The sequence below is a fragment of the Piliocolobus tephrosceles genome, chromosome 2 (assembly GCF_002776525.5).
Source record: "Piliocolobus tephrosceles isolate RC106 chromosome 2, ASM277652v3, whole genome shotgun sequence".
In the NCBI taxonomy this organism is placed as follows: Eukaryota; Metazoa; Chordata; class Mammalia; order Primates; family Cercopithecidae; genus Piliocolobus; species Piliocolobus tephrosceles.
This window is the reverse complement of record NC_045435.1, coordinates 35,954,765-35,982,720: the sequence shown is the minus strand read 5'-3', so window position 1 is coordinate 35,982,720 and position 27,956 is coordinate 35,954,765. Positions and strand designations below refer to the sequence as shown.

Here is a 27,956-nt window from a genome sequence, read left to right as displayed (position 1 = left end):
CAAAATTTAGATATTTAGGTACCAATTTGAATAAATATTATTGGCAGGGGCTTTGCACCAGAAGACATTTTAAAACTACTACATTAAAAATAAAATTTCCCTTGCTAGGGGCTTAGAGGACGGGATTAATGTAGAGTGACTGCTTGTGAGTTTGGGGTTTCCCTTTGGGGTGATGAAAATGTTTTGGAGGTGATGGTGATGGTTATACAACATTGCGAATGCACTAAATGTATTAAATGCTGAATTGTACACTTTTAAATGGTTTATGTTAACATAAATTATACCTTAATTTAAAAAAAAAAAAAAAACTTTTCTTGAACTTTTTAAAGTTCATGCCATATCTGTGAATTGCCAAAGTGTGTGCTGTAGCTCAGAGGATAGTGTCCTCCTGTAGCTAGTTATGGTTATGATTTTTCCTTCAAACTGTGAAACATATTAGAGTGAAAATTAGTACTTACAGGCTAAATACTTAAGTAACAAGCATGAACCAGGGTTATCCCAGGTAACTGGGAGAACAGTCACATTACCTAAAACTAACAACAAATGCTTTTATGTACAAGCTCGCTACCACTACTTGCTACAGAACTTGATTCTTCAGAGAAAGAAGTACGGTTGACAGAGACAGCTTCCCCCATGCAGATAAAAAGCCTATTTCAAACTTGTAAAAAGTAACAAAAATAATCTTACTGAGTAAAGAATTGGATAAAGACATTTTCAGTTTTAGTAAAAGCAGTGATACTTTAAACAGATGTTTCTCAAATCCTTTTTCCACTAGTGTCTAGATAAGTCTTATCTGCCCTTGGCTCATAAACAGCTGGATAGGTTGGTCAGTACATCCAGTTGTACGTACATACACATACAGACACACATTCTCATTCATATTCTCTTTGCTATGACACCACCACCATTTAAAAACATAAAGAATATGTTTGTACAGTATTTCCTGTAGTCAAATATTGCCAGAGTAGGAGAGGAAGACATAATATATTTACATCAATGAAAGATGCAGATATGTCTTATTAATATACCTACTCCAAAACTTTGGCCACATCTTTCCCCAAGATATTTTTAGTTTTCAGACATAATTTTAGCAGATAATGCCTTTGTTATACATCACAGTACTTCTGTGGGCTTTTTCTGTAAGTTGATCACTAACTCATTTAGCTAATTTGAGATACAGGTTTGTCATGTGGGTTTTTTTTCCCCCTGTTAAAACTGGTAGGGTTTTGTTTGTGGTTTGGTTTGGTTTGGTTTTGTTTTCTTTTGTTTTGTTTTGTTTTTGAGACGGAGTTTCGCTCTTGTCGCCCAGGCTGAAGTGCAATGGCACGGTCTTGGCTCACTGCAACCTCTGCCTCGCGAGTTCAAGTGATTCTCCTGCCTCAGCCTCCCGAGTAGCTGAGATCACAGGTGTGTGCCACCACGCCAGGCTAATTTTTGTATTTTTAAAAAAACCTATTCTTTTTTTAATGATTATTATTATACTTTTAAGTTCTGGGATACATGTGGAGAAGGTGCAGGTTGGTTACCTAGGTATACATGTGCCATAGTGATTTGCTGCACCCATCAATCCATCGTCTACGTTAGGTATTTCTCCTAATGCTATCCCTCCCCTTGCCCCCTACCCCCCATCAGGCCCTGGTATGTGATGTTCCCCTCCCTGTGCCTATGTGTTCTCATTGTTCAACTGCCACTTATGAGTGAGAACATGCGGTGCTTGGTTTTGTGTTCCTATGTTTGTTTGCTGAGAATGATGGTTTCCAGCTTCATCCATGTCCCTGCAAAGGACATGAACTCATTCTTTTTTTATGGCTGCATAATATTCCATGATGTATGTGGGCCACATTTACTTTATCCATTCTAATACATTGATGGGCATTTGGGTTGCTTCCAAGTCTTTGCTGCAATAAACGTATGTATGCATGTGTCTTTATAGTAGAATGATTTATAATTCTTTGGGTATATACTCAGTAATGGGATTGCTGGGTCAAATGGTATTTCAAGTTCTAGATCCTTGAGGTATCGCCACACTATCTTCCACAATTGTTAAACTAATTTACACTCCCACCAACAGTGTAAAAGCGTTCCTATTTCTCCACATCCTCTCCAGCATCTGTTGTTTCCTGACTTTTTAATGATCGCCGTTCTAAATAGTGTGAGATGGTTTCTCATCGTGGTTTTGATTTGAGTTTCTCTAATAATCAGTGATGATGAACTTTTTTTCATATGTTTGTTGGCCACATGTCTTCTTTTGAAAAATGTCTGTTCGTATCTTTCGCCCACTTTTTGATGGGGTTTTTTTTCTTGTAAATTTGTTTAAGTTGCTTGTAGATTCTTGATATTAGCCCTTTGTCAGATGGATGGCAAAAATTTTTCTTATTCTGTAGGTTGCCTGTTCTGATAATAGTTTCTTTTGCTGTGCAGAAGCCTGTTATTTTAATTAGATCCCATTTGTTCATTTTGGCTTTTGTTGCCATTACTTTTGGTGTTTTAGTCATGAATTCTTTGCCCTTGCCCAAGTCCTGAATGGTATTGCCTAGGTTTTCTTCTAGAGTTTTTGTGGTTTTAGGTCTAATATTTAAGTCTCTAATCCATCTTGAGTTAATTTTTGTATAAGGTATAAGGAAGGGGTTCAGGTATAAGGTATAGTTTAATGGTCTTCTACATATGGCTAGCCAGTTTTCCCAGCACCATTTATTAAATAGGGAATCCTTTTCCCATTTCTTGTTTTTGTCAGGTTTGTCAAAGATCAAATGGTTGCAGATGTATGGTGTTATTTCTGAGGACTCTGTTCTGTTCCATTGGTCTATACCTCTGTTTTGGTACCAATACCATGCTGTTTTGGTTACTGTAACCTTGTAGTATAGTTCGAAGTCAGGTCGTGCTGCCTTCAGCTTTGTTGTTTTTGCTTAGGATTGTCTTGGCTATACGGGCTCTTTTTTGGTTCCATATGAAATTTAAAGTAGTTTTTTCGAATTCTGCGAAGAAAGTCAGTGGTAGTTTGATGGGAATAGCATTGAATAATCTATAAATTACTTTGGGCAATATGGCCATTTTCACTATATTAATTCTTCCTATCCATTAGCATGGAATGTTTTTCCATTTGTTTGTGTCCTCTCTTATTTCCTTGAACAGTGGTTTGTAGTCCTCCTTGAAGACGTCCTTCACATCCCTTGTAAGTTATATTCCTAGGTATTTTATTCTTTTTGTAGCAATTGTGAATGAGAGTTTGCTCATGATTTGGCTGTTTGTCTATTATTAGTGTGTAGGAATGTTTGTGATTTTTGTCTTTGATTTTGTATCCTGAGACTTTGCTGAAGTTGCTTATCAGCTTAAGGAGATTTTGGGCTGAGATAATGGGGTTTTCTAAATAGACAATCATGTCATCTGCAAACAGATAATTTGACTTCCTCTCTTCCTATTTGAATATGCTTTATTTCTTTCTCTTGCCTGATTGCCCTGGCCAGAACTTCCAGTACTATGTTGAATAGGAGTGGTAAGAGAGGGCACCCCGGTTTTGTGCTGATTTTCAAAGGGAATGCTTCCAGCTTTTGCCCATTCAGTACAATATTGGCTGTGGGTTTGTCATAAATAGCTCTTACTGTTTTGAGATATGTTCCATCAATACCTAGTTTATTGAGTGTTTTTAGCATGAAAGGCTGTTGAGTTTTATCGAAGGCCTTTGCTGCATCTATTGAGATAATCATGTGGTTTTTGTCATTAGTTCTGTTTACGTGATGAATTACGTTTATTGATTTGCATGTGTTGAACCAGCCTTGCATCCCAGGGATGAAGCCGACTTGATCGTGGTGGATATGCTTTTTAATGTGCTGCTGGATTCAGTTTGCCAGTATTTTATTGAGAATTTTTGCGTCGATGTTCATCAGAGATACTGGCCTGAAATTTTCTTTCTTTGTTGTGTCTCTGCCAGGTTTTGTTATCAGGATGATGCTGGCCTCATAAAATGAGTTAGGGAGGATTCCCTCTTTTTCTATTGGTTGGAATAGTTTCAGAAGGAATGGTACCAGCTCCTCTTTGTACCTCTGCTAGAATTCAACTGTGAATCCGTCTGGTCCTGGACTTTTGTTGTTGGTGGACTGTTAATTACTGCCATTGGTCTATTCAGAGATTCAACTTCTTCCTGGTTTAGTCTTGGGAGGGTGTATGTGTCCAGGAGTTTATCCATTTCTTCTAGATTTTCTAGTTTATTTGTGTAGAGGTGTTTATAGTATTCTCTGATGGTAGTTTGTGTTTCTGTGGGATCGGTGGTGATCTCCCCTTTATCATTTTTTATTGTATCTATTTGATTCTTCTCTCTTTTCTTCTTTATTAATCTGGCTAGCAGTCTATCTATTTTGTTAATCTTTTCAAAAAACTCCTAGATTCATTGATTTTTTTTTTTTAAGGGTTTTTTTTGTGTGTGTGTCTGTATCTCCTATTCTGCTCTGATCTTAGTTATTTCTTGTCTTGTGCTGGCTTGAATTTGTTTGCTCTTCCTTCTCTGGTTCTTTTAATTGCGATGTTAGGGTGTCAATTTTTACATCCTTCCTGCTTTCTCCTGTGGGCATTTATTTAGTGCTATAAACTTCCCTCTAAACACTGCTTTAGCTGTGTCCCAGAGATTCCAGTGTGTTGTATCTTTGTTCTCCTTGTTTTCGAAGAACTTACTTATTTCTGCCTTCATTTTGTTATTTACCCAGTAGTCATTCAGGAGCAGGTTGTTCAGTTTCCATGTAGTTGTGCGGTTTTGAGTGAATGTCTTAATCCTGAGTTCTAATTTGATTCACTGTGGTCTGAGAGACTGTTTGTTATGATTTCTGTTCTTTTGCATTTGCTGAGGAGTGTAGATGTCTATCTACAGAACTTGTCCAGAGCTGAGTTCAAGTCCCGAATATCCTTGTTACTCTTCTGTTTCATTGATCTGTGTAATACTGACAGTGTGGTGTTAAAGTTTCCCACTGTTTTTGTGTGGGAGTCCAAGTCTCTTTGTAGATCTCTAAGAACTTCCTTTGTGAATCTGGATGCTCCTGTATTGGGTGCATATATATTTAAGATAGTTAGCTCTTCTTGTTGCATTGATCCCCTAATTTTTGTATTTTTAGTAGAGACAGAGTTTCACCATGTTGGCCAGGCTGGTCTCGAACTCCTGACCTCAGGTGATTCACCCACCTTGGCCTCCCAAAGTGCTGGGATTACAGGTGTGAGCCACCGTGCCCGGCCTAAACTGGTAGTTTAATGCAGAATCTTATTTTCACTCTTACCAATAAAATAGTTTTGCATACAAAGTTAAGAGTGGACTCTAACATTTGTGTCTTAACCTTCTATAGAACTGTCAAGTAATCCAACTCTGGCTACCATCCTTATTCCTCCTCATGCTCGGATTCAAGCAGCTGCTTCAACCCCCACAAATGCCACAGCAGCCTCAGGTAAGAATGTTCTAAGTCTCTTCTATAAAAACATATTCTGGGCTGGGCGCAGTGGCTCACACGTGTAATCCCAGCATTTTGGGAGGCCGTGGTGGGTGGATCACCTGAGGTCAGGAGTTTGAGACCAGCCTGACCAACAAGGTGTGAAACCTCCTCTCTACTAAAAATAAAAAATTAGCTAGGTGTGGTGGCAGGTGCCTGTAATCCCAGCTTCTGGGGAGGCTGAGACAGGAGAATTGCTTGAAACTGGGAGGCAGAGGTTACATTGAGCTGAGTTCGTGCCACTGCACTCCAGCCTGGGTGATGGAGAAAGACTCTCAAAAAAAAAAAATTGTTTTTCAAAAGACATGATTACCTTTCATTTCATTTGATGAGTATGAACATTTAATACCTTTTATGTATCAAAAACAGCACAGCCAAATGAGTAAACCTGAATAAAACTTTTTGCTTTATTTCCAAAAAGCGTAAAACAAAAGTACCCACCAGGACCTTATATATAAGATATAAATATCTTCTGATAATGATGTTAAATTCTGTCATCTTAGCAAGAGGATCACTTGAGGCCAGGAGTTCAAGATCAGCCTGGACAGCATAGTGAGACCCCATCTAAAAAATAAAAATAAATTTAAAAAATTTTTAAAGTTAACGGTTTTTATGTAATTTCAGTAGGAAATCAAATCAAATGAGATGTTTATAGCTGAAAACATATAAATATATTGTTACTGAAAATAATTCACTTTTGTTTTTTTCCCCCTCGAATGTAAATTACAGTAGTATACTAGAGAGGCAAGTTTTCAAAAAGTATAAAATATGAGTTTATACTTATATTTATTCATTTTCTTTAATCATTTGAAAGGACTAAAACTGCAATGCAAATACATTTAACTGAGATTTAGATCAGAATGTGACGAGACTCTTATATACCAAAAAAAAAAAATTATTCACGGATTAGAGCTAGGGTGTACTGTGGGCCTGAAGCCAGCTAATGGTGAGGCCTGATTTAGTGAGAATCGGTGTCCTTGCAGATATTCTGAAAATATCCAACCCTTAAGAGTGAAGTGAAGTTCTTCCAAATAATGACTGGATGCTTTTAAAACTTAAAAGCTTTTAAAAATTAGAAACATAATAGGTAGCACAATTAGGGGCTCAGAATTTAGCACCTTTATTTTCTCTCTCTCTGTCCAAAAAGCTAATGGCAGGAGCTGACTTCATTTTCTTTAAATAGTCTTGAACTAAGTTGGATCAGATCCATTTTTGCCTAAGGGTATTTATGCTGCAGGAGAGAAAATCTTTCATTACTAGTTCTTATCATTAGACAGTAAGGTCAAAACCCATGTCCTGTTTGATATGGTGGTGTTTCTGTCTAATCTTAATCATTTAAAATGTTGCTAATAAAGATTTAAAACATTCTAGTTCATGTTCAGGAAAAGTCTGGAAAGAAAGGTCTCTTTTCTTGTTCCAAGTTTATCAGCACATGCTACCTTGAGAAAGTAATTTGAACTTTATTAGTTTTATTAGTGTCTTACTCATTTTCCCAGTCTGTAAAATGGAGTGGCAATTACTTTAGGACGACATTTGTCTTTACTTGTCTTTATTTGTCTGTACTTTAAGACAGCATTGCCACTCCATTTTACAGATTGAGAAAGTGTGCTGAAATCTGCTTTAAAGTGTTTAAGGTAAAAATATTTTTTTAAAGTATGACCTATTTAGAATCAAGACAGAATTGCTATGAGCCATTAACAAATTTAATACTGGCCCAGGTTACATTAATTGTTTACAATATGAAAAAGGCCCTAACCCTGAACTAACACATTTACTTATTTTATTGAGCTCATTTCCACAGTTGTACTTAGAATGGCTTTACACAGTGTATAAAAATGAGTAGGTTTTGAGCAGTTTAAACTAACTTTCTTAATGCAGGATACCAAACTAATTAATGATTGTGACTTATGTTTTTGAGCCAATTGTCTGCTTAGTAGGAGCCTAGTATAACCTGATTTTCATGTTGTTTTGATACAGGTTACAGCAAACCGCAAAATAATAATAATAATTTGCATGTGTATATTTTTACAGCTATAGAAATCAGATTTCAGCATAAGAATAGAAACTGACATTGAACTTTGACTCTGAGAGTTTACTCCAAAGTTGAATTGGGGTATGGGGAAGTTAATAGAGGAATGGTAAGCTGAGGTCAGAGCTAAAATTAGTTTAGAGAAATGCATGTTTTGAGTACCTTAATAATTACCAAAGAGGATATTTCAGATATTGGTCTGAGCTAAAGTAAATAAAGAAGTGTTATAATTCTGTTAAAATTTTCCATTGTTCATTAGATTAAAAGCACACTGGTGTCTTAGAAAAAACGGTGTTTCTGGCCCCACTGTTTAAGAAATATTTCTCCTTTAGGGCCTCAGATTTGTTGCTGAAAGAGATAGAGTAAATGAACTTAACGTCATCATTTTAACAAGAAATGTGAGTTTCAAGTAGATACTTTTTTTAAAGTTCCCCTCATTGTAACCCAAAAATAGTTTAACCACAGTATAGTTAAACCGTTTTCTATGGCTCTGTAGTAGTGAAGGCCCAAGTATGTCACCAAACATACCTCAGGAAATGCTGGTCTAGACCAAGTGATTGATTGCTTGGCCTTCTGGGTGCCTGTAGTTAAAGATTCATGTATACTTTAAATAAGAATTTGTCAGTGTGAGTTACATTCTTTTGTAAGACCTTAAAATATGTAAGTCCCCAGCCAGGTGCGATGGCTCTCGCCTATAATCCCAGCACTTCGGGAGGGCGAGGCAGGCGGATCACCTGAGGTTGGGAGTTCAAGACCAGCCTGACCAATGTGGAGATACCCTGTCTCTACTAAAAATACAAAATTAGCCGGGCATGGTGACGCATATCTGTAATCCCAGCTACTCAGGAGGTTAAGGCAAGAGAATCGCTTGAACCTGGGAGGCAGAGGTTGCAGTGAGCCGAGATTGTGCCATTGCACTCCAGCTTGGGCAATAAGAGAAAAACTTTGTCTCAAAAAAAAAATATATATATATATGTATGTATGTATCTCCTCTGTTTCTCTTAGATTTGGTTTCCTTATCCAAAAGCAGGGATAATAAATATCCACTACATAGAGTTGTAAGAAGTAAGATATAAAGTGTTCAGAGTGCGTATTAGCATTTTGCGTGCCCTTACAGTAGGCTCTCAGTGAAAGGAAACTGCTATTGCTATTTTTATTACTGTTTTTGCAAAGTAAGGACACATCAGACATGTTTTTTTTAAAAAAGCCATGTGGAGGGCAGGATTGACATCCATCCTCTATGACAAAAGAATCTATGACTTTTTTTTTCCTGGATAAATGGACATGCATCTCTCCACACTATCTAGACAGAGTGAAGGACTGCTAAGCTACATACATAGCCAAAGCTTTCCTCACAAAGCATTTCAGGATCTGCACCAGAGTCCAAAATAAATAAATAAATAAACTGTTAAGCTATAAAGTTCTAGAGTTTGAATATCTGAACCTGGAAATATTTCAAATTTAAATTTTCAAATAATTTCTAATCACCCACCTAAGCTACATCATCACGGTAATGTACCCCAAATAACCTGGGGAGAATTAATTACAATATGAACCCCTAAGTAACTAAACTAGTTGTCATACTTGATTTAAATCAGTGTAATGGAGCACATAACATCAAAATGATTCATATTTTAGAGGTGGAGCTACTTTTAGTTTATAACAGTCATATCAACAAGAAGCAAAATAATACTTAACCTGTTTTCAATAGCCTGAGAATGTGCCTGCAAATCATCTAAAAATGACCTTACATCACTAAAATACAAATTCAAAAGAGTACCATAACTGAATTATCATCTGATCTGTTAAAATACCATTCCTATTGTTGCTCAGCATCGTTGCAATTGAGGTTCTGTCGAGTATATTTGTGTCTAGAGCAAGATCATCGGAATACAGAGGCTTCTGGATAAACTGCTTGGGGCACTTTTTGTGTTGCTTATAGCTGGCTTAAACAAGAATGGAGTTTTCTGACATTTGTGTAGATCTGGAAACAAAACTAAAGTATGTGGAATAAAAGCAGAAAAACAAAGCAGATTGACAAAGATGCCATCAGCCATGATACTGACTATATTATGGTGAAATAAGCTTCAGATTTTAGTCAGTTACTGTTGTTAGCCAAAGCTGTTAAATGGCTTTCAGATATTTAAGTCTTATTATATTTTAAATACATTATAGGCTGAAATCTAATTCTCTGTATTGCTGCTTCTGAAAAAAAGCAAAAGAAAATAGATATTTTCGGCCGGGTGCGGTGGCTCACGCCTGTAATCCCAGCACTCTGGGAGGCCGAGGCGGGCAGATCACAAAGTCAGGAGATCAAGACCATCCTGGCTAACACGGTGAAACCCAGTCTCTACTAAAAAATGCAAAAATTAGCCGGGCATGGTGGCAGTCGCCTGTAGTCCCAGCTACTTGGGAGGCTGAAGCAGGAGAAGGGCGTGAACCCGAGAGGCAGAGCTCGCAGTGAGTCGAGATCGTGCCACTGCACCCCAGCACTCCAGCCTGGGCAACAAAGTGAGACTCTTATCTCAAAAAAAAAAAAAAAAAGGGAAGATAGACATTTTCATACCCAGATTGTGGCCTAAAATCATACCATCCTAATTCTGGGAATATATAATTATTCTCTGTCATCACCAACAAACTTTGACTAGTACAACAAAATATCACAATTCTTTCTCACCTTCTTTGAAAATGGTAAAGATGGTGCCAGTATTAAGTTTGAGGACATTAACACTGAGGGAACTATTTTTGCCCATGTTTCAACTTTGCTTTTGTTGTGTTCTGCAACTGTATGTGAGCTGATAAAAACTTGTGGTAAAGTATTACAGTATAAAACAAGAGCTGTCAGAATTCAGACTTTTTAGTTCAGTAATTCCACTTTAGGGATTTTTAACTTCAGGATAAATATTTTGGAAAGAAAAAGGCTACCATGTACAGACAGAGGAATCACATAATATATATAATAATAAATTATATAATAAAAGTTATGTATTAATATATAACAAAAAGGAGAGCCAATGTAACCTGAATGGTCAACAGTAGGAAATTGTTTTAATACATTACGGAATCTCCATTTTTATGTAGCCATAAAAAACAATGTTCATGAAGTTTATGGACATTCGTGAAATACTCATCCTAATTTATGTAGAGAAAATTTTAAAATCTCATGAATCTTGTTGGTTACTGTTGTCAAAATGTTTATTTTTATGTGAATAGGGACTAGATAGAAATACACAAAACTGTAAACTGTTGTGCTAAATTAGTGGGTATGAATGTTGACTTTTTTTTCCAAAAAAAATTCTTTATAAGTTGTTTTTAAAATGCTTTAGTATCTGGAGACATTATTGTTAATCATGGCTCTGATTGACATGAGAATCTCTTGAAAATTACGCATACTACTCTCAATTCTTCAAGTATAATTTCTTTGGTGTGTGTGTGGTTTTTTTTTTGTTTTTTGTTTTTTTTGAGACAGAATCTTACTCTGTCGCCCAGACTGGAGTACAGTGGCGTGATCTCAGTTCACTCAACCTCTAACTCCTGGGTTCAAGTGATTCTCATGCCTCAGCCTCCCAAGTAGCTGGGATTACAGGTGCGCACCACCATACCTGGCTAATTTTTTGTAATTTTAGTACAGACGGGATTTCCCTTTGTTGGCCAGGCTGGTCTCGAACTCCTGGCCTCAAGTAATCGGGCCGCCTTGGCCTCCCAAAGTGCTGGGATTACAGGAGTGAGCCACTGTGGCCAGCCAAAATTCATAGTATAATTTTTTATGTTGACTGAAAAAAATATATATATATTTTGTATATATAAATAACATATATAATAAAATATATATGTATGAATGGTCAACATAGGAAATGTTCAACATTTGTATATATAAAATATATAATATATAATATATAATATATATGTCTTATTTTCTTTGTATGCCCCGTCAACTCATTCACTCCATTTAGGAGACCATGCATCTGGAACATCTAAAGTAATAAATCTCAAGACATTACTGTTTTCTTAATCAAATACAAACTGTTTTAGAGATCATCTGCTCAGATGAGTTGAATGTGAGATGTTTTAGGGAATTTCAACTAGAGCAGTTTTCTGTGTTTATCTGTTTGGTATATTGGTCATCTGCATAAAATTTCTTTAAATGCAATGGTTCTGCTGTTAAAAACCACTGATTTCAGTCCACCCCTCATTATCTACTGGGAAGTGGTCATCTATCCCATGGTTATGTATATTCAGTAATAGACATTACTGCAAGAATGAACACCTTTTTATCTTTGCATCACTCTATTAGAAAAGTTTATCCTTTTTTCACCCTGAAATTTATTTCTGACTTCTTCCAGTCAGTGATTCTACTGTGAAATTATAACAGAACCATCCAGATCCATGTAAAGGTCCTTCAAATGTTAATGATAGCTAACTTGCCCTCCATACTAATGACAGCTTTAACTCCTAATCCTGGATTTGTTCTAAAGTATTAGGGTGTTGGATTTTCTACACAATTGTATGTCATCTGTACATTTCATAAACATGTCAGTTTTTTACCTCTATCCAAGCAACTAATAAAACATATCAAACAGGACAAGGCAGAGCCCACTAGAAATGTTTTGCCTTTATTCAAGTTACTGATAAATTAATTGGAACTGGACTGGGTTTCCTAGAAATTATTCTTCTGGTGGTCTCTTAGTTGATTGGTCATTCCTCTTAGTGACTGGTCATTCCTCTTGTTTGCTTAACTACAGACCAACCTTTAAAATACTCATTTGTATGAGGAGGTTGTAAAAAAGACACTTTGTAAAATGCTTCTTTCTTTTAAGAAAACTTTCAGCTTTTTTCCATTAAAAAAAAAAAAGTAACCATATCAAAGATGGAAATCAAACCGTTGTTTTTAAGACTTGGGGAAATTTCTAGTGCCTAAATATCTGTAAGCTGTGAGTTTCTGTAATCCATTTTAGATTTGTTTCTTGGACTATAGATTGTGAGTTTAAAGACATTTAAAATGTATACATTGCCCTTACCTTCCTTGAGGCACATTTTATTTATTAGGATTTTTGTTACATCTTTTCAAGTTGAAAACCCTCTAACAGAATGGGGAATCATGATAACATTTGGATGAGGTCATTGTACGTGGTGAGCCAACTTAACTTGTCTTCATCTTGGTTTGAAAAGCTCTTGCTGTTACTTTATTTGCGTTGAGATTATTGCAATTACTTGATCAAAGTTTTGTTCATACTTTTCTATTTCTTGTTAGTTGTTAGCCTCTTTTGAAGACTTTAGCACCGAATCATACCTATTTGTTCTTCAAACTTCTAAAAATTCATCTGGCTAAAATCTGGTTCAGTTTTTGCTATGGCTAGTTGTCCCTTTGTCTTACAATTACAATTATTTTCACCTCAGAATTCCTGTTACCTACATACTAGCCAATTCTTTTTAGTTGGGAAGAATTAAGCACAGAATGATTTCTCTCATTGTTTGTTTCTACTGTTTTTGAGAGGTGAAATGTTAAGCAAATTGTCAGTTTATTAGATGCTTGCTTTTCTAAAATGAGAGTTACCCTCCCTCATCCTTTCCCCAAGTACTATTAATATTATTCCTGGCCTTTGGGCCAGTTTTACAGTGTACATTGGGAAAGCTGTATTCATATTCTGTCTAATGTAGAAGCTGCAGCGCATGCCCTGTTGGTTTTCTTTGTAAAGTTCTTCCTGTTTTCTCTTTATCTTAACCCAAATAGATGTTAAATTTCATAAAAGTCTGCAACTTTAAAAAAAAAAAAAAAAAAAAAGCAGGCATTTTTGTCTGTCAGGAACATAATAGTGTATAGTTATTTTAGGAAATAAAAATTACCTCTATTCTACTTTCAAAGATAATCACACATAACATTATGTTTTAGTCTGTATATGAATGGGCAGAGAGACATGCTTTTTTAAAAAATGGGCTTAGGCTATTTAGAGGGTGAAGGTGTATGACTATAGTCTTCAGCCGATATCCTAAGGCTATACCATAATTAACTGATTATTCTTGGACATTTGGTTTGTGTTGAAGATGGGGTTTTTTGTTTTTGTTGTTCTGAAAAATGCTTTGAAGATATCTTTGCATAAAGCTGTACTTGTTCTTCTAAATTTTTAGAAGTAGAGTCAAAAAGTATAAAGAATTTTAAAGTTTAATGTCAAATTGCTTTCCGAAAGCTTGTCCCGCTGTCAGTTCATACTCCCCACTGTCAATACAGGTACTTTTCTATTTCCCCATTGCCCCATTTCCTCATAGAGTGGGAGTAGGGGAAGTACAGTGTGCCTGTGTGCACATATACATTTTTAGGTGTTACCAACTTGATAGCCAATTAATATGTGCATCTCTTTTAGGTACAATGCTGCATCCGTTTCCTCCTGTTGGCTCTGCATCTGAAATACAGACTTCCATTTTGAACTATACCATTTTGACAAATTCACTGACACTGAGATTATATCTACCCCATGTTAGAGTTTCAGGTTCACTTTGTGAGTTTGTATATAGATACCTAAAATCAAACCAGCTTAGTCATTATTCTCACCAGAGCAGTCCTAGACATCACTTCTAGAAGTTCTCGCTTTCTGTGCAAAACATGTTCTCTCCTATCAAGTCAAAAATTTTATCTGGGGTTTTCCCCTCCTCTAAAAGTAATTTAAAATCGGATTAAGTTGGAATCCCCTATCAGACATTCTTCGTGTGTCCCTGGAGTGTTCCTCAGTTCCTTGCCTGAAGTCACCTACTTTTATTTATATGTCCCTTTTTTTTCTTTATTCCTAAATTAAGCATTTTAACTTAAAGGAGTGGTGAAAATGTTACCTGTGTGTCCCCATGATCTTCAGTTTTCTGCCCTGAGCAGCCAAACTTCTTCAATAAAATGTGCCCTGCCCCAGAGCTCACAGGGAACTGAGACCTCTCAGCTGCCAGCAGATCAAATATAAACAGTCTTATTGACAGGTCTTCTAGGTATCCTGGTGGATGGGTTGACTCACAGGCATCCGAATTTTACTTCTATTTTTATAATCACTGATGTCTACCTTAGTGTTCTGTGCCACATCTTTTCCTTACAGGTGTACTTTGATTTCATGAGTGTAAATTATAATTTCAAATTAAATATAAGTTTAGGGTATACTTTGATTCTCTGTAATTATCTTGTTTGTTCATGTGCCAGTTAATAACACTAACATCTAAGACATAGTTTTACAGTGGAAGCATTTCCACTTGGAACAGCTTGAGTAGGAACATCCTGAGTTAGGTACACAGTATAAATAATATCTCCCAGGCTGTTAATTTTATCTTCTAGAGAGATTGACCTGTCATAAGACATTTTTAACTATTATAGAAAGAGGACACCTGATAAGTAGAAACACATGAAATGTGCTTGGAAGAGATTGTTGTTGGGCAAGAGCATAGTAAAGGAAATAAGGGAATAAAAATATACCTGGCCGGGTGCAGTGACTCACACCTATAATCCCAGCACTTTGGGAGGTCAAGGCAGTCGGATCACTTGAGGCCAGGAGTTCGAGACCAGCCTGGCCAACATGGCAAAACCCCATCTCTACTAAAAATACAAAAAAAAAAAAAAAAAAAAATTAGCCAGGCATGGTGGTGTATGCCTGTAATCCCAGCTACTTGGGAGGTCAGAAGAACTCCTTGAACCCAGGAGGCAGAGGTTGCAGTGAGCTGAGATTGCGCCGCTGCACTCCAGCCTGGGTGACAGAGTGAGACCCTGTCTCCAAAAAAATAAAAAACCTAATGTTTCCAAGTGTACTTATAAAGTGCATGTAAAACACAAAAAGACTCATTTGATATATCTAAAATATGTTATTTTACTAATATGCCAACAATAGAAACAGTAAAATATTTAATAATTTTGTAGCTTTTGAGAACTTGAAATGTGTTGAGAACAAATAAGGAACTGAATTTTAATCTTTATCTGTAATGTCAATTACTTTAAATTTAAATAAATCGCCTTATGTAGTTAGCAGCTACTCTATTAGAGAATATAAATAGAACATTTCTGTGATTGCTGCTGGGCCAGAGAGTGAGCATTTCAATAAATTAGAAGAATTTTTATAGACACACAGATCTAGAATACTGATTCATGGTGGCAGAGCCTTTGGAATCCTGTCTCCTATGTTTATTTTCTCTCTTCTCCTCCCAACCCATTTCCTTGTTTTTACTCTCTTTTTATTTAAATCCTTTGGCAGTAGGTGTAAGTGGAGACCTTCCATTCACTCTCCTTCCTGCTCGTCATTTGGACCTTTGATCAACCACATTTGGGACAGGGAGCATGGACAGGACCATTTGTGGGCGGGGGGTGGGGGGATGCAGACAGCAAGGAATCAAGGCAAGAACTTCTGTGTTTATGACTTGAGCATTTGGGTGGGGCAGTTTCCTCAGTATTGAGACAGTTGACCCATCATTAATCCATGACTCCATTATCTAACAACTCTTACAGATCTCTTGAGAATCTTAAAAAAAAAAAAAAACCACTGTAGATCCTGTCCTATAAAAAGAGATGTATGTATACCAGATATGGAATTTTACATATGAAAATTTACTCCAGGACAAAAATCACAGCCTTATGGACTCTTTTGGGAACCTGATACTTAAGGGTTCTACCCTTGGCTTCACTGTGGGATTGCCTAAGTTGTGTTTTACGTCTTATGTCACACAGAATAAAATTGGTTTTAATACATGTGCCAATTTGCTTTGCAGTATCTGGTACAAAGCCATAGAGCCATGGACTTTTCAGAAAATAATTGATTCCTGAGAAAACAATTCTGGAAAAAAGACTTTAATATAATCTTTTTTTGTCTTGTACAGTTTCTTAGAAGCACACCTAATTATGTAGGGAGACTTTGTCAGTGATTCCCTCATTGACTTGTGAATGCAAACCCTAAATGGCATTTAAGTTCTTTGACATATATATGTTACCTATTTCTGCATATTAGTTTACCCCCCAACATTTAGCTATTTAAAACAAGAGTAAACATTTATCATCTCACATAGTTTCTGTGGGTCAGGGATTTAGAAGCAGCCTAGCTAGGTGGTTCTGGGTCAGAGTCTCGTGACATAGTCAGAACATTAGCTAGGGATGCAGTCATCCGACAACTTGCCTGGGGGCAGAGGCTCTACTTCCACAGTGGCTGTCATTCATGTGGTTATCAAATGTGTGCTGGCTGTATGCAGGAGGCCTCACTCACTCAATAAGTGGCCCTCTCCATAGTGCTACTTAACTATCTCACATCATGGCAGCTGGCTTCCCCTAGACTAAGTAATCCAAGAAAGAAGGCAGTGTGGAAGCCACAGTGTCTTTTATGTCCTAGCCTTGGAAGTCACACACCATTATTTCTGGAATATCCTATTAGTTACACAGGTTAGTCCTATTCAGTGTGGGAATGGACTGCATTAGGCATGGATACCAAGAGGCATGAATCATTGGGGTCATCTTGGAAAGTAGCTACCACAGTGTGTAAGGATGATTTTGTACCTTCCTTTCCTTCCCCACAAAGCTGATTGTTCTGTTTCCTCTTAAGTCCATCCTTGGTTTGGGGGAGTTTTTTTGTTTACTTGTTTGTTTTTCCATAGTAGCGTTAGGTGATAATGGGCATTGGTTTATAGGAAGCTTCAAAGTCAGTGAAATGTCAGCTCTGTAGTTGTTTCCAGAGCACTTATATCTCTGTACACCCCATACTGAAAATAAAGTAACTGTGCTGTTAAATTTTCTTATCACAAACTCACTCTTCTCTTTTAATGTAATGTCTCTTACAGATAATAGAAATGTGCCTGTAGAAATCACAGTGATTTTATTGAGGTTAGTTCTAAATGAAAGTCACCTTAATCTCTTTTTTTCTTTTGCTAGGAAATCTTTGCTGCTGCCCCCTAATGCCCATAATATGGATCATTCTCCTTCCTTGTGCTCTGTGTTCCACTCCCCTGCTTATTAGCTACATGGTCTTGTGCACATTCCTTAATCTATTTGTGCTTCCTTTCTCCTATTTGCAAAATGGAGGTAACAGTTGTACCTATTTGTCAGGGTTGCTGTGTGAGCTAAATGACATGACTACAAAATACTTAGTGTGGTGTCTGGCACATTAGTCAGCAGTATGCTGTCATTAGTATTTATTTTATTGATGTTGGTTATTGCAGTCACACTAGATTATACATATGTGTGTTTTTAGATGTCTCTTTTACCTTCCCATCTATTGAACAATTGCTGTATGCCAGATACTGTGCTAAGCACTTCATAGGCCTAATTTCCTAGGAAGGTAGTATCACTACCATTTACCAATGAGGAAATGAGAGATAGATTAAATAATGCGTTCCAAAATCACAGCTATTAAGTTGTACAAGTAGGCTTCATACTCAATAAATGTTTATAGAGTTGGTTTAGTTTTAAGAAAGAGATATCAGTGTGAAGTTCAGAAGAGCATCTCTGGTGGAAAACAAGATAATTCATTAGCCTCTCCTTTAAACCATAATGCCATTTAGCATCACTTTACCAGTGCATATGTAATGGGAAGGGAATGTAAGGAGAAGCAAAGGAACTTTGTTGTTTTTATGTTATGGAGTCACTATTTAAATGTTTGAGAAGAAAAGTTACAGAAATTACACTAAATCCAATGACAATTTATCAGAATTTTTTTTGTTTTGTTTTGTTTTGAGACGGAGTCTCGCTCTGTCGCCTGGGCTGGAGTGCAGTGGCCGGATCTCAGCTCACTGCAAGCTCCACCTCCCGGGTTTACGCCATTCTCCTGCCTCAGCCTCCCGAGTAGCTGGGACTGCAGGCACCAGCCACCTCGCCCGGCTAGCTTTTTGTATTTTTTAGTAGAGACAGGGTTTCACCGTGTTAGCCAGGATGGTCTCGAACTCCTGACCTCGTGATCCGCCCGTCTCGTGCTGGGATTACAAAGTGCTGGGATTACAGGCTTGAGCCACCGCGCCCGGCCAATTTATCAGAATTTTAAATGAATAAACATTTTTAATAGAAAACTCATTAATTCAGATTCCATTGTGTAAAAATAAATTTACAGAAGGATGATGGGAACAAAATAAGCATGTGCCAAGATTTGTTTCTTGAGTTATTTCTAAAAAGATGTTAATCTGTGTTGTCTTGTTTCCTGATTGTTCTTGAACTAGTTTCTTCCTAGCCACCAAGAGGTCAGCTCCTTCTCCTTTACCTGGCCAAGGGGCCAATCCATCTTTATGATGGGATTGTAGAGATTATGAAATGTAACTTTATTCAGTCAGTAATTGGGTGGTCTTTTAAGCCTACTATTGAATATCGAATTTACAGAACTTTGCCTTTTTTGTTTTACTTTTTCCCTCCTCTGTACTTTGTCTTCCTCTGAAAAAGAGAACTCTGTTCTTCTCAGCAGGACATGTGTGATTTGATTTTAAGTGGAGCTCATTGCATCAGGCACAAGTTTTTTTGAAGACAATGTCTATAGGACTGTGACTTTTGATATCAAGGATATTTATAATCAAAATAATTAGCCATTAAAATTAGGTTCACTAAGTGATTTGAAAATAATTCAAGAGAAAAATATGAGGTAATTACAAATCTGAAGAGCATGGTGTCTATCAAATTTTATTCAGAAAGTGAATTTGTTTCTGGTTTTATGCTCACTTAAAAGGCTTGTGCTTTTTACTGTGATCATGCAAGCAGTCGTTGAATGTATCCAAGAAAGAGGAGACTGGTTTTGGCAGTGTCACAAGCTCACAGGCTGTAGTCAGTGAAAGGACATCTGCACATTGGTGCCAAATAGGATTTTGCTAAAGAGCCAATTAACATAAATGGGCTGGTGGCCGTGTAGATGAGGTAAAACTGAAGTCAGCCCTGGCTGATGTCAGCCAGTGTAGTTAATGGATGCCGTGGCCAGAGCTGCTCTCCGTGTTGGCATGGGTGCTGATATAGTGGTCAAACAGATAGATAAATTTCTGATGATCAATGCCTCTCTTAAGTCCTGGGGAAGACCAGAATGACAGTTCTACCTGTTATCTTCCCATACTGAAAATGAGAAGGAAATGCTGTTTGATAATAGTCATGCATAGGTTCTGAGTGTCATCAGAGCATGTGACACGCTGCAATAAGCATGGGTTTGTGGTGTTCCAGGTTTTCTCTGGATTTTTTCTTTTTTAATGCAGCCTGTGCCTGAATCATGAAAATGAACATTTTTATCTGAGAAAGGCTTGGAGGAATCTGTGGTCTAGACAGGAATTGATGTTAGGTTATTGATGCGCAGAATGTGGATGATCATTGAGGGTAAAACTTCCTTTAAACAGGGCATATCTAAGGAAGGTCAGGAGGTACGAATGAAGTGTTAGCATAGTTCCTCAGTGATTATTAACAAAGGTGGTCATCCTGGCTTTGGAGAGTCGGTTCTATGTCATGTACCCTTTCCTGCCACCTGTTCATTTGCCATACCGATGAATTAATATGACCCCATGCCATGGGCTATATGAACCTAATGTGTGGATTCCAATGCCGTAATATCTTCACTTGTGTACATGATAACGAGATTAGAAGCAGCTTTAGCTATTTTGAAGGAAATTAAATTAATTAAACCTAATCATTCGCATTAAGAGATATTCACATTCCTTCCCCAAAGGCTGTGCTAAATGTATATAAGGGCAGATTATCAGGAAATTAGGAAGTATAATTTTTATAGATTGGCTTTAGCAATGAGAAACTGAACAGCTAATCCATCATAGAGTTCCCTATGTGTCCTTGGGTCTTTTGTGTCTCCCTCTAATTCAGAAATTCAAAGTAGAAAGATCCAGGACCAAATGTTAACATTCAACCATGACATTGGTTATTCTACTCACCATAGCATATGGTAGAGCTACAAATCCCTTCAGTCCTAGAGAGACAAAAAACTTCTGAGTCTGCCTTTTGGTGTCACCAACCTTGATGGCATTATGGCTTCTAGAGAGATGGCTTTTCAAAGTTGCCCATCCCAGTCAAGCCACTTCTCTTGCTCAGGGCTTAGTGTGAAGTCCTCTGGGAGAAAATTTGGCTAGCAGTACTTTCCCAGTCATTAAGTGAGATGACAAGGATGCAACTTGATAGCCACTAAAACAGCAGTCTACTAAACCAATTTGGACACAGTTAGATGCCCACTTAAATGTTAATGGATGCTGTGAAATAATAATAGACCTTAAAAGGGGGAAGGAGACCATGGTTAGTTGTAGAGTTGTAGGTATTTCTAAAAGATTAGGGCAAAGTAAGCTCTAAGTAAGTTCTAAGTCAGGATTTGACTACAAGATGCTTTCCTTTTTTTAATTTTTAATTTTTGTGGGGACATAGTAGGTGTATATATTTATGGGTTACCTGAGATATTTTGATATAGACATGCAATGTGTGATAATCATATCAGGGTAAATGGGATATTCATCACCTCAAGCATTTATCCTTTATGTTTCAAACCAGTCATACCTTTAGTTATTTTAAAATGTACAGTTAATTTTTTTTTTTTTTTTTTTTTTTTTACTATAGTCACCCTGTTTTGCTAGCAAATACTAGGTCTTACTCATTATTTCTTTTTTTTTTTGTACCCATTAACCATCCTCACTTCCCCCACCCTCGCTACCCTTCCCAGCCTGTGGTAGCCATCCTTCTCTCTGTCTCCATGAGTTCAATTGTGTTAAATTTTAGCTCCTACAAATCAGTGAGAACATGCAAAGTTTGTCTTTCTCTGTCTGGCTTATTTCACTTCACATAATGACTTCCAGTTCCATCCATGTTGTTGCAAATGGCAGGATCTCATTCTTTTTCTTTTTCTTTTCTTTTCTTTTCTTTTTTTTTTTTCTTTTTTAAGACAGTATCTTATTGTGTCACCCAGGTGGTCTTGGCTCACTTGCATCCTCAATCTCTTTGACTCAAGCAACCCTCCCACTCAGCCTCCCATCATTCTCTCTTACAGCTACATGTTACTCTGTTGTGTGTATATACCACATTTTCTTTTATCTGTTCATCTGTTGATACAAGATGCTTTATTAAATTGAGTGAATTGGTACTGCAGTTGCTGTTTCTTTTTTGCTGGTTGTCTATCTTCCATCTCTATGAATAATGAAGAGGGCCTGTTCTGCCTGTCAACACTGACCCACGTTACTTTCATTGCCTCCACCCGTTTACTCACTTAAGCAGATGTAACATGCTTCAGAATTTTTAGCAAGTTTTCCTAGCTGTTCACTGTTCATTTATTTTCAAGTGATCTAGACTCCAGCCGAGTGTTCATATACAGCTGATCCCAGCTGTAGCAGGAGCTTTGACTGAAATGGTGTCTGGCTCCCTGAGTCTGTAACTGATTCAAAGACACTGTTTTCCCTGTACCAGGACCATGCTGAGGCATGAACTTAAATCCAATAAGAGAGAAATTCAGATTTCATAGTGTTGGCCTTATTTAAAACAACCTTCCAAATAACAGCTTGGAAGGCCATACAATTCACAGCCTGCAGTTGAAACAGTGTACTTGTTCTCTTTCGCTGTTGTAGCGTTGCTCATGCTCTCTTTTGGGACTTTTTGACTTGCAGATGCTAATACTGGAGACCGTGGACAGACCAATAATGCTGCTTCTGCATCAGCTTCCAACTCCACCTGAACGGTCCCGAGCAGCCAGCTGCGCAGGAAAAACCACCAGTTACTTGAGTGTCACTCAGCAACACTGGTCACGTTTGGAAAGAATATTAAAAAGAGAAAAAAAACCTGTTCATTTTAGTGTTCAATTTTTTTATTATTATTGTTGTTCTTATTTAACCTTGTAAAATATCTATAAATACAAACCAATTTCATTGTATTCTCACTTTGAGGGAGATCCAGGGGGTGGGAGGGGTTGTGGGGAGGGGGAAAGCGGAGCACTAGAACACACAATCTCTCTCCCACGACAATCTTTTTTTATTACAAGTCTGCTGTTGTATACTTTAAAAACAGGAGTCCTGCCTCATGCCCCTTCCACAAAAGAAGAAAACCTTGTTCTGTGCTGATGGGTTTTTTTTGAACTTCGTTTTCTTTTAAAGTCTAGTGCGAGACTTTGGTATAGTGCACAGCTTGAAATTGGTTGGGAGCTTAGCAGGTATAACTCAACGGGGACTTAAATGTCACTTGTAAAATTAATCCATATCTTCGGGTATTTATAGACCTGCCTTTGGCATGTTGGTGGCAGGTGTGGCAGACAAAGAAATGTGTATCATTCGTAACCCAGGGAGGTCAGTAAAGTTTGGAACTCTACAGGGAAGATTCTTAGTAGATTTGTTAAGGTTTTGTTTTGCTCTCAGTCAGCGCTAGTGATGTGGGGGCTTGTACAGGAGGCTGCCAGAGGGGAAGCAGCAAGCAAGACTCAGGCACGCATGCTCTGCAGGTGGCTCTTTGTTTGCCTGACCAAAGTTCTTTGCAAATCTTAGCACAGTTTCAAACTATTGACCTGGGAGGAGACAGAAGGGGTGTTGAGCAGGCCGAGCTAGCTGCTGAGGTCAAAGACTGACGAGCCGAGAGGAAGGGGACAGGCCAGGAATACATCTCACCACTGTGAATAAGTTTGTCCAGATTTTTTTCTAAAATTACTTCCCTTGGAAAGATACACTTGAGAGGACATTGTAGTTAAATAATGTGAACTGTAACAGTCGTCTACTGGTTTATTTTTCATATTTTTTAATTAAAAAATCGAGCTTGCAGAAATAGCCACATTCTACACATAGTTCTAATTTTAAATCCAAATCTAGAATCTGTATTTGTTTTTTAACCTCATGCTTTTTACATTTATTTATTGATGCATGTCAGATGGTAGGAATATTAAAAACTACACATCAGAATGATAGTCACTTATACCTGCTGACTTTATAGGCAAGCTGATGATATAAATGTGTGTATATACATTATATATACATATATTCAATACTGCCTTTTTTTTGTCTGCAGTATCAAAATTGACTGGTTGAAGCATGAGAAGAATGTTTCCCTCACACCCAGTTAAGAGTTTTTGTGTCTGTTTTCTTTGTGTATCAGTGAATGGTGTAAGAATCAGTCTCTCTTTTTGAAGAAAAAGCAATATTCCTTGGAATGCAAGGAGGATTGAAGGACTATGTTTGCCGTGAGGAAATAGATTTTCATGACTAGTTTGTTTTATACTTTTAAGGTTGGCATCTATGTGGGCCTTATATACTCTAAAATGAACTTTAGTCACCTTGGTGCTTATGGGCCATTACTTGACCTATGAATCTTTAAGGCACAATCAGTTGTACTTTACATTTAAAGATCACTTGAGTGATGGCCGCCTTTCCCTCCTACCCGCTCCTTCCCCACATGCCTTCCAAGGTTAGCTGGTAACTGTAGGGCTGCAGAGCTGAGCCCTTGCTTGTGTGTAACTTGCCCTCACCCTCCTCATTGCCACCTTAGGTCATGTTATGGGTCTTGTCCTCCAGAGGGTTCGGAAATGGAGTCTGTTGGCAACCCTCCTGCAGGCCCTAGCACCCTGTCCTGCTCCTTAAATGTGTGTGTGACTCTCCAAGAGAGTTGTCCTGCCTGCTGAAGTGAACCAGTACCCAGAAAGACAACTGTGAGCCATCTTGGGTTTCACTGGCTGTTTAGCTGAGGTCTTGGGCCACAAAAGGGGTTTCACAAACCTCTGGATATATCAGAGTTCATGAGAAAGGAAACATGCTCAGTCAAACCAAATCAAACAAATTGAATTTTATGTTTTTATAAAGTGCTTCTGAAAGCTAAGATTTGAAAGAAGCCTGAAATCAGAGTATTTGGCAGCATAACTCCTTAAAGGTAATGGCTTTGATAGACCATTTTCAGACAGAATTTATAAAGAATCTGAAAAGGCAGGTCTGTGATAGAGAAATGGACTTGCATTCAGATCCAACTGCCCAGCAAGCGTTTGGATACAGACATTGCTCTGGACGTGGTGTACTTGCCAGAGTCCACAAAAATCAGTGCTTATTTTAGGAAACAGGTTGCCCCCCACAACTGGGGTAAAAGAAGAGAGAAAAGTCATGCTTTTCTCTCATTTCATTGTGTGTGCGTGTGCGCATGTGTGCGTGTGTGTGTGTGTGTGTGTGTGTGTGTGTGGGCTGAGATGTGTGATTTTTCTTTCTCAAGGATCATGGTGGGATCACAGAACTCTTTTATACAAGTGAGATCCAGGTCTCTGAATATCTTTTTGTATATAATAATAATAATAATAAAAAGCTCCTCACCAAATTCAAGCTTGTACATTATATTTTCTTTCTATGTTTTTAAATTTAAGTTTTATTGTTTTGTATGTAAATATGTGGACCCAGGAACTGTTACTAATGAGCAAAAAGTTACTGTTCAGGGCAGTGATTCTGTTTAATAATCAGACAAAATGTAGACGAGCTTTTTAAAGCCATATAGTTTTAACTCTGTACAGTAGGTACCGGCCTGTATTATTGTAACAATAACTCTAGCAATGTATAGTGTATCTATATAGTTTGGAGTGCCTTCGCTTCCATGTGTTTGTTTTTGTTTTTTTAAATTTGTTCCTTTTTAAATTTTAATTGGTTTCCTTTATCCATGTCTCCCTGTCCACCCCCTTTCCCTTTGAAATAATAACTCACTCATAACAGTATCTTTGCCCCTTCCACAGTTAAGTTTCAATGATACCATACTCAGGAGTGGGAAGAGGAAACCATATTCGTAATCTCATTTCGTTCAAGCCCTGCCTTTGTTTTGGTTCTGAATGTCTGTTTCCTCCTCAGTAGCAGTGACCGGTTTCATTTCATACTTAGTCCATTCAGGGACTTAGTGTAGCACCAGGGAGCCCTAGAGCTGGAGGATATCGAATAGATTAGATTTTGCTCGTCTCTTTCACAAGCCCTAACCATGGGTCTTAAAAACAGCAGATTCTGGGAGCCTTCCATGCTCTCTCTCCTCTTTTATCTACTTCCCTCCCAAATGAGAGAGTGAGAGAGAATTGGTTTTTTATAAATCGAAGTTTCTTAATAGTATCAGGTTTTGATACGTCAGTGGTCTAAAATGCTATAGTGCAATTACTAGCAGTTACTGCACGGAGTGCCACCGTGCCAATAGAGGACTGTTGTTTTAACAAGGGAACTCCTAGCCCATTTCCTCCCTCCCGCCATCTCTACCCTTGTTCAATGAAATATCATTTTAATTTCTTTCTAAAAAATCAGTTTCTTACTGTGTGCCCAACACGAAGGCCTTTTTTGAAAGAAAAATAGAGTGTTTTGCCTCGAAGTACTCCATATAAAATGTCTTGAATAGAAGAAAAAACTACCAAACCAAAGGTTACTACTTTTGAAACATCGTGTGTTCATTCCAGCAAGGCAGAAGACTGCACCTTCTTTCCAATGACATGCTGCGTCATTTTTTTTTTAAGTCCTCTTAATTTTTAGACACACATTTTTGATTTATGTTTTAACAAAGTATGCCTAACCAGTCATCTTGTCTGCACCAATGCAAAGGTTTCTGAGAGAACTATTATATTCTTTATCCCTGTGGATATAAAGAGACTGGCATTTCATCTATTTTTCCCTTCCTTTTTAAAGGATTTAACTTTGGAATCTTCCAAAGGAAGTTTGGCCAATGCCAGATCCCCAGAAATTTGGGGGGTTTTCTTTGTTTTCAACTGAAATTGTATCTGATTCCTACTGTTCATGTTAGTGATCATCCAATCACAGAGCCAAACACTTTGCTCCCCTGTATAGAAAAGTAGGTATGCTTTACAATAAAATCTGTCTTTTGTGGTGGAAACCTGAGCCACTGAAAATAAAAGAGACAACTAGAAGCACAGTAGAGTCCCAGACTGAGATCTACCTTTGAGAGGCTTTGAAAGTAATCCCTGGGGTTTGGATTATTTTCACAAGGGTTATGCCGTTTTATTCAAGTTTGTTGCTCCGTTTTGCACCTCCGCAATAAAAGCAAAATGACAACCAGGACATAAGGGGTTAGCTTGACAAAGTAGACTTCCTTGTGTTAATTTTTAAGTTTTTTTTCCTTACTATATCTGTCTACAGGCAGATACAGATAGATGTATGAAAATCTGCTTGCCTGTAAAATTTGCATTTATAAATGTGTTGCCGATGGATCACTTGGGCCTGTACACATACCAATTAGCGTGACCACTTCCATCTTAAAAACAAACCTAAAAAAATTTATTATATATATATATATATATATATATATATATATATAAAGGACTGTGGGTTGTATACAAACTATTGCAAACACTTGTGCAAATCTGTCTTGATATAAAGGAAAAGCAAAATCTGTATAACATTATTACTACTTGAATGCCTCTGTGACTGATTTTTTTTTTTCATTTTAAATATAAACTTTTTTGTGAAAAGTATGCTCAATGTTTTTTTTCCCTTTCCCCATTCCCTTGTAAATACATTTTGTTCTATGTGACTTGGTTTGGAAATAGTTAACTGGTACTGTAATTTGCATTAAATAAAAAGTAGGTTAGCCTGGAAATGAAATTAAAATTCACAAGTGTGTGGTCTTTATTTCAGTACCCACCCCTCGTTCTTCACCCTACTATTTTACCACTGCAATATGTAGTCACATCACCATTTCCGTTCCTCTAATTAGGGAAACATTAATCTTTGTTATGAAAAACAAGATATGAATACCACTTCTTGTTCTTTCCAATGATTTTATTCCATTGAGTAGCCCCAAGAGGTGCAGCTTCCATCTTAGAAACCTTTGGATTTGATGTAGAGGAAGCTTTGCAGACACTGCTTAGAAAAGAAAGAAAACAACTCTGAAAGGGACAGTTTTTAAATGTGTATAAGCTGCTGTCTTTGATTACTGTGTTCATGATTTGGTGTGGCTGTATTTTCTTTTAACTTTCATCCTATTAGTAATGGTCTTTGGGAGTCTCTGTAAAATATATGGATACCACAAACAGTGGGGCTGTACCTCCCAGGTAACCAACACATGTTGTGTTTGAGTCTGCTCATTTCCAATACTGGATGATGTATGTAAACATGTTATGTCTCTTAGTGCAAAAAGAAACATCATTTTTTTAGGGCTGGCTCACTCTGTCAGGCCTAATCTAAAGGCTAGATATAAGGTCATGTGACTGCTGCTTCAATAAAAACAAATTTATATTCGATAAAGTGTGGTCCTCTTATTTATTTACTGTGGTGTTGGGGTTGGCTAATTCCACTAACATTTGTAAAACAGTTAAACACATTTAACCAGTAGGGGCGGCAGGGGAGGATTGGATTAGCGAAAAAAGATGTTACTTGTTGAATGGGTCTCCTGCTGGCACTGAAGTGCATTTGTTTGGGGTTTGCTGCTGTCTTGTATAGGTTCTGGGATTGAGTTAAACATTGTGTTAGTGTCCTGCAAGACCTTTTTAATTTAGAATCCTGGAAGACTGCCTTTTTCGTTTCTAAGTCTTTCCAAGAAGTACTGACCACAAACAGTCCTTTGGGATCCTATTTCAGGAGAGCAGTGATGG

General features: G+C 37.5%; 1 protein-coding gene across 4 annotated transcripts in view; it reads left to right on the top strand.

Moving 5' to 3' along the window:
• GSK3B (glycogen synthase kinase 3 beta) overlaps positions 1 to 27,605 on the top strand; it is a 261,869-nt gene extending 234,264 nt beyond the window's left edge. For 2 of the 4 annotated variants that reach the window (XM_023214262.3, XM_023214255.3), the window contains 2 exons: positions 5,325 to 5,423; positions 22,039 to 27,605. In XM_023214262.3, the coding sequence (XP_023070030.1) occupies positions 5,325 to 5,423; positions 22,039 to 22,106 (167 nt within the window). In that variant the 3' untranslated portion in view covers positions 22,107 to 27,605. Of the gene's footprint in view, positions 1 to 5,324; positions 5,424 to 17,274; positions 17,466 to 22,038 lie in introns of those variants that run through there. The other 2 variants (XM_023214246.3, XM_023214237.3) reach the window with 1 other exon arrangement.
• The last annotated feature ends 351 nt before the right edge of the window (positions 27,606 to 27,956 follow it).